The sequence below is a fragment of the Esox lucius genome, chromosome 10 (assembly GCF_011004845.1).
Source record: "Esox lucius isolate fEsoLuc1 chromosome 10, fEsoLuc1.pri, whole genome shotgun sequence".
NCBI classification, from domain to species: domain Eukaryota; kingdom Metazoa; phylum Chordata; class Actinopteri; order Esociformes; family Esocidae; genus Esox; species Esox lucius.
This window is the reverse complement of record NC_047578.1, coordinates 8,220,639-8,227,859: the sequence shown is the minus strand read 5'-3', so window position 1 is coordinate 8,227,859 and position 7,221 is coordinate 8,220,639. Positions and strand designations below refer to the sequence as shown.

The 7,221-nt window shown below is 42.8% G+C and overlaps 1 protein-coding gene across 2 annotated transcripts; it reads right to left on the bottom strand.

Annotated features, from left to right (window-relative positions):
* Positions 1–402: 402 nt before the first annotated feature.
* On the bottom strand, positions 403–6,988 carry tmem106bb (transmembrane protein 106Bb). 2 transcript variants are annotated; one of them, XM_010873186.4, is made up of 8 exons: positions 6,873–6,988; positions 4,868–5,059; positions 4,498–4,561; positions 4,225–4,384; positions 3,929–4,069; positions 3,221–3,270; positions 2,691–2,744; positions 403–2,464 (listed from the first exon to the last, which is right to left on the bottom strand). In XM_010873186.4, exons 2-8 carry the CDS (start codon positions 5,049–5,051, stop codon positions 2,323–2,325), a joined length of 795 nt encoding a protein of 264 aa, XP_010871488.1. In that variant the 5' UTR covers positions 5,052–5,059; positions 6,873–6,988; the 3' UTR covers positions 403–2,322. The 2 variants fall into 2 exon arrangements, with proteins under 2 accessions (XP_010871488.1, XP_019905909.1); XM_020050350.3 differs by having other exon boundaries at positions 6,864–6,978.
* Between the last annotated feature and the right edge of the window lie 233 nt (positions 6,989–7,221).

Below are 7,221 nucleotides of genomic sequence, written 5' to 3'. Positions count from 1 at the left end.
CGAGCGTGTGTGGGGCTATTTTAGAATACAAACTTGCCTCATCATTATAAAGTTCAGGCGAAGGGAAGATCCCCTTTCCATTCTGGATAAAAGTGCATGGTTACCAATATATGTTCAGTCACACAGGGAAGTGGAATAATGAGCCAAATGCTGCAGAAATGAGGTGTTCATGATGTCAAACTGTTGACCGCTCCAACAACAACAGTGTTCAGCTTTTGAAACACCCAAAGAATCCAAAATCCAAGTATGAATCTGAAATGTGATATCATTAATTTCTATTAATGAGAAGTATGAATCTGAAATGTGATATCACACTGTGATGTGGTATTCATTTATTTTTTACCAGTTTCTCTTTAGTTGGTTATATAAAAAACATGAAAAAAGACAGAAAATACAAGAAAATGTGGTGTTAAGAACTTTATTCATGCTTTTAGAAAGAAACAACCAACAACCAAACAGGGAAGGACAAATCGTGATCCAACCATCTTGAATTTAATGTAATCAAATGCAAATCACACAAATAAAACCAAACACAAAACTACATGTAAACTCTTTAAAATAGCTTGTATTTACATCTAGTCAGTTGCTAATTAAAATAAGTCATGTACCAACAGCAAAGTAGACATTTGGACTAAACGCTATTTTAGTTTATGTGCCAGAACTGATGCGCCAGAAAAGTCTTTACTAAATCCTAACATTCAACTAAGAGCTGAACCACTTTTTCAAATTTGATAGCAGCAAAATACAGAGGATTAAGAAATAGAATGTATATTTCTATTAATGAGAACAGGAAGTGTTTTTGAGTTAAAGTCAAAAAGATTTTCCACAATGCTGGAATCAATCAATTACAAAGCAGTGTTCAGGTAATCATTCAATCGAAGTAGTTTTACAAACGCTTCAACTGGGATGGATATGCAGGGAAGTCATTTATCAAATATATAACGCCCCCGTCAAACCATCCTCTATGTCATGAAAATATGAAAAGGGTTCAGACAGTATATAATCCATTCGGTTATATTTAAATCCACAGGAAGTATGTATCAAAAAATAAAGTCCCTCCAACTGAGAACAGAGCCTGGGAAAGGACTAAACATTAATTTCTTAAAAATCACTACACTTCATGGGCATAGCGAGATCTTTCATTTAATGTAAACAAATCACAGTGTCAACTAATGGCCCAACGATGGGTGGTACTTGTGTACAACTGGAACAACCGGACAGATTGTATAGGAGCCCCCTGGAGTGTTTTTAACTACGGAAACTGAATGGTGAATAATGTGTTGTAACTTTCATTGAAAATAAGATGGTGAGAGTTCTCCGAACTTTGGTTATGGTCATTTTGGTTACGGTAACTAAAAGGTGACACTGTACTGTCGCCCAATATCAAACATTGGTTCTCAATAATACTAGAGTAAACGCCAAATAAATTATAGCTCAATTGTCCAAATAAGTACAAAGGGAGTGTGCCACTCTGTAGTGTACATTCTGGCATCTTGCCAAATAACATCCTTTGCTGTATTTATCTGGGGTTGGCAAAATGTTCGATGTGGCCCAAAAACCATCCTGTATGAGATTTTGTTTTAGGTTTCTATAAAAATAGGAAGTGAAAATAAGAGAGATTGCAAAACAACCAGGTATTCAGATAAAAGTCAGCTGCATTAAGGAAACCTGTTGTGAAGTATTTCCCAAAATAAATAGAACTGGTTTTGTCTTAATGTGGGGCAATGTCGGGCTTAGTTGTCCAAGTGAATCATGTTATTCCGGCTCACTGCATCGATGAACTGTTAGCATTACGACATAATGGACTAGATTAATCTGTCAAAATAATAAACCTTATTACTGTGTGTCCATAGACAGTGGCATTATTTCATGTGCATTTACAGTTCCAAACAGTCTGGAATGACATAGTATTTTCCACGGACATGGAGGTGGAACTTTAAACTTATGAATAAAGTGCATAAAGGTTTAGTACTGAAATATATTACTATTATTAAATTATAATTTTTTAATTATATACTTTTTTTAAAAATAGACATTAAAACTAGGTCTATTTTTTTGTCAGTAGTTTAATTCTTACCTCCACTGAATACCTAATACAGAGATGCATGACATCTACAATGGGCTGTTCATGATCAGATGCATGGTGGGAGGATGAGCAGGGAAACACAGTGAACCACCTGAAGCTCGGCTGACCGACTGTCCTCCTGGGGGACTACTCAGCCCACAATACCCAGCAGCTCACCGGGTCGGCCGGGTTTCACAGGTCGCCGATCGAAGACTAACACGACGAACCCGGCCCGGGACGGGCTCCTCTCGGGCTGGTTATTCCGGGGGCAGGGGGACACTGGACACCTTGGGCTGGGCCCCTCGCACCGTGGTGGTGTTTCCTCCGCAGTCCACGTACTGGAACATCTCCTGGGTGACCTGCTCCATGTGGCCAAAGTATGTCGTGGTAACGGTCACCCTAAGACGACCAGGCAAAACAAATCTCAGGCAAGGCGTGTCCAGTTGGATATGAGGTGCATTTCCGTTTTGAGTGAGACTACAAGGCCGCTCCCAGGACACTAGGTTCAGGTCAGAAAGCGCAACGGCCACATTTGACTACTGGGTGAGAGTGCGTAATGGGATCTATATCGCATCTCTAGTCCTGTGTGGATGGTCAGTGGGAGGTGTATCGACTGGGTACTTACTGCATCATGACCACAATGTTGTGCACCTTTATGGTCTGGAGGGTGCAGTAATCACTGGAACACAGAACACAACACTGCAGTCAGAATGGCCATTTCATGTAAGAAGGAAAAGGTCAGTGACTAACTAAGATCTATCATCATTACACCCACCCCCCCCCATAAATTGTTGACTTCAAAGCCGTTTTAAATAGAAATTAAAATCTGAAAGTATTGTATCTTACAGGTTTTTGTCGTATTTAACTTAAATATGCCAGAAACCCGTGGAAAATAACATGGTTGCTGTAATGCAACTTTTATTTCGCATCCAAGTCTAGTTCAGCTATTGGAGGGAATACAGCTATAACAATCACTCTCCTCTCATTGGCCTCCACTTTGTTGCATGGCGTTTGCAGGCCACCATAACTAGAAGCCAGCTCACTGTCACCTGTTGTCCAACACAGAGTTACTAAACAAGTCTCTGTCATAAGCTGGTCTTCAGGTTCACTGTTTCTCCTTAAAACTTAATGAGCATAATTTGCTGTTGTACTTACAACATGTAGCTCATCTCGTCCGCTATAATGGTGGGAACCATGTAGTCAATCTGAGGGAAAACACAGATAAGATTACACATTCGCAAGATAAAAATGCTTATTTGATATCTTAATGTCAAATAATTTCTGGTTAGACAAAATAAATCTCTTAACAGTGATGGTTTTATAATTTGAAATGGTCAAAATTAAGAGCTCAATGCTTGAAAGATGCAGCCGGGGACACAATTTACGTTTGTTTCAACCTGTTGGGCTGGATGCGTAACGCGTTGTGTGTGCGTAACGCGTTGTGTGTGCGTAACGCGTTGTGTGTGCGTAACGCGTCGTGTGTGCGTAACGCGTCGTGTGTGCGTAACACGTCGTGTGTGCGTAACACGTCGTTTGTGTGTGCGTAACACGTCGTTTGTGTGTGCGTAACACGTCGTTTGTGTGTGCGTAACACGTCGTTTGTGTGTGCGTAACACGTCGTTTGTGTGTGCACAACCTACTAGTAGAAGGATACCTTAGTTAGCTCTAAAATGTCCCGTTTGAAAATGTGCGGTTTTAACGACACGCGGTGCAAAACGGCACATAAACGACACAATACTCAACCGGGACCCGTTCCGTCTCCACAGTTCTGCACTCACTACCAGCGGCCCGAGAACTTTACCGGAACAAGAGTCAGCACCAAACGGCCCGGAGGCGGGAACCTGTGTCACAATGCCCGGGTACCTGGTGCATGCCCAGAGGGCTGATGGCGATGACGTTATTGATGCGAGTCCTCCCTATGACGGTCTTGGAGAACAGCACCTGGGCCGTGATATTGGCCACCTCCACGCTGTAGTAGTTGTTGTTGGTGATGTTCATGGTGTTCTGGAAGGGAGAAGAACATTATCACTTCACCCACCCTAGCCGTTCCGCTTCGCTCCCGCCGTCCTTCACTAGCATAACACAGAGTTAACACGATGCGGGTGGACAGAAAGAGGAACGCCGCGGCATCCCGGGGGGCGGTTTGACCGGCGGCTCACAGTCACGTTGAGATAGACGATCCTCCGGTCCTGGTCATAGGCCACGAACACAGACTTGACACCCACATAGGAGACGTCCACAGTGCGAGGAAACAGGAAGAAGACGGCCAGGCTGGACAGCAGCAGGCACAGAGTCACTGAAACAGTGACATACAGCTTTCTGTGGTGAGGACAGAGCAGAGTTAGAGGGCCGTGGTCAGGAAGTAGCGGAGGTTGACATGCAGTGGTGAAATAAGCCGGAGGTTGGCAGAAACAACAAGAACAGCCGCTCACGTTCTCCTGGGCTGTAGTCTCTGGTCACTGTATGGGATCAACGCCACCAGCTGGTTTTCTTGGCCTACATTGATGGAAACATTACATACGTGAGCACCGTCTTTGGTTCCCTTTCCTCAAGCTCTCAGAGAGACAGGCAGACACACATCCTGGCAATGGAGTCAGTCAAAATCCCTCCCTTAATCTTGGCTAACGCACTCAATTGGCAGAGTCAAAAGTGTCAATGCTGTGTCAGTCGCCAGTCATCAGAGGGAAGAAACTCAGCTCTGTGGATCGATTTCTCATTGAACTAACAGCGTCTAGTGGCCATTCAGGCAGGATACCTCCGCCCATGGACGGCTGACAGAAAGCCCCAGCACTGTTTGCTCACCTCTGGGTATCCTCCCCGTGCCCTGGCAGGTAGGACAGGTGACGCTGTCCCTGCCTGTGAACTCCACATAGGGGAACTGGGACACATCCTCTCTCTTCCCGTCATCCTCCTGGGTCGTGGTCAGGCCGTCCTGGTAATTGTCGTGGCATGCCTGCTTGGGCAGGTGGGACAGGGCCTTCCCCATGGTCACGCCTTGAGGAGAGAGGGTCTGAGGTCACCGGCTGGCTGTGAACTAAAAACACTTACGCGACAGTATGCTACTCATCCCGCGACGCTGTTACAAAAACAAACTGCCTGGATGCATCTTGTGCATGCAAATATTCTCCTTCCGCTGCCATTTCTGTCAGGCAGTGGATCCACAACATTTGATAACCCCATAGCATGTGTGCACAGAATGCATTGTGGCCGCCTCCGCAAAACTACTGTGTGGCAAATGGAGCATCTGCAAATTACGACGCCATACAACCTGATACCAGAACACAATATACTTTACTGCCCATTACAGAATTCGGAGCAAGCTCACAGCCCCGGTTGACAACCGTCTTCCACTTACTAATCATAATCCTTCAGAAGGAGCAGTAATTTAACCTTTTCTTTTTTAATAGCAACCATATTGCACAAAATGTCAACAGTCGGCACTAACAAAATCTCCTCTGAATGATTCACAATCACTCGCTCTACCACATGTTGTTTACTTCCTACAATCTATTAATGTGAACCACATGCTTCAGCCATGTGGCCTAGTGGTTCCAGCATCAACCAGGTTATGGTTGACACTGGAAAGGTTGTGTGATCAAATCGCTGATCCAAAAAGGTAAAATAATTTATGTTGGTCTGTCCCTGAGTAAAGGCAGTCAACCCTTTCTTCCAGTTAATTGCTTCCAGGCTGTTGCTGTAAATGAGAATGTGTCCTCAATCAGGTTACCTGGTTGATTATTGAAAAAAAAAAAAAAAAACTTTCAACATTAAGAATAATTAGGATTAAGAAGGAATAAGCAAGACCACCGGTCACAGTCTGTGAAACAGCAGTACTTTGAACACATTCAGTTGTTCCAATCTCACCATAAAAGCTGCTGTCCTGATGCCCAGGAAACTACTACTTAAAGGTATCATTGCAATGATACAAGGGCACACTGCTGTCAAGCCATGTCACAACTTTACACCCACACAGATTGTTATTTTAGTTACTTTGACATTATTTCTCTCTTTTAGAAATTAGAGCAGGTTGGAGTTAAAACAATATTTGTCACCATGTAAGGGGATGGGGGGGATTTCCCAGGCAGTCTGGTAACCCGTGTTAATTTGTTACAGAAATACAGAATGGCTCTGAGTATCAATAGAAACATGGGTATGGCTGCGACAGTTGACAAATCCCAATAATGGGGTACATAGTTAAATACTAGGATGTCCATGTGTCACAGAATTTGGAAAGAACACGGTTGTTAAATCAAGCAACTGTGCTTGGTCTAATTTATGCAAGTGCATTTGAGTCGAATACAACTGCATGTCCAAAAACACACTTGTTCAGGTACGGGCAAACAAACTACTACCAGCAAACTAACTGACAAAGCTAGCTAACAGGAGAACTAGTTTACACAAACGCACATCAACAATACCTACTGAAGCGTTACGAAAATAATTAGCTCCTAGACCGCTAAGTAATGCCTTTATCAGATACATTTGCAATTATTCATTGGCTAGCAAGCATCAACTGAATTGGCAATCGACTGGTTTGCAAACAAGTAGACTGTAGCTACACAAACTAAGTAACCAAAATATTATCTTCGCTAGCTAGCCAGCTACAGTACATAGTCTAGATGTAAGTAGCATCAACTGGCTAACGTCGCTGATAGCTATAAAGCAGGCTTGCTAACAAGAGCAGCCAGCTAACAGCAGGCCAGTCATGTTTGAAAAATACCCTCAGCGAGAAAATTACAGATACTACAACCCCACAGAAGGTAACTGCACACTATTTATAAAACAATGAAAATATTACCCATCTTACCAGAATACGAGTTTTGGGTATTCTAGCAAAGATTTCTTCCTCACTAGTCTTCAGTACGCATCACACAAACACTGACGTAACTATTGGACGGTACCTCCGAATGTGCGCAACTAATCCAAAAGATTGTACGTTTTAATCGATTCTCTATACTTATTGTGCTCATAATGAAATACAATCAATAATATTTTTATTTATAAAGACCACTGCTAAAATATGTATTTTTTTTTTTAAATGTCACTATTTCATGAACGTTGTTGTTTATTACAGTTGTCCAGGCCTACTGTTAAGAACACCAGCTAGATGTATTTATGCATGTTTATTTTGAATGCAAGCGCTTTCAGATTGTTGA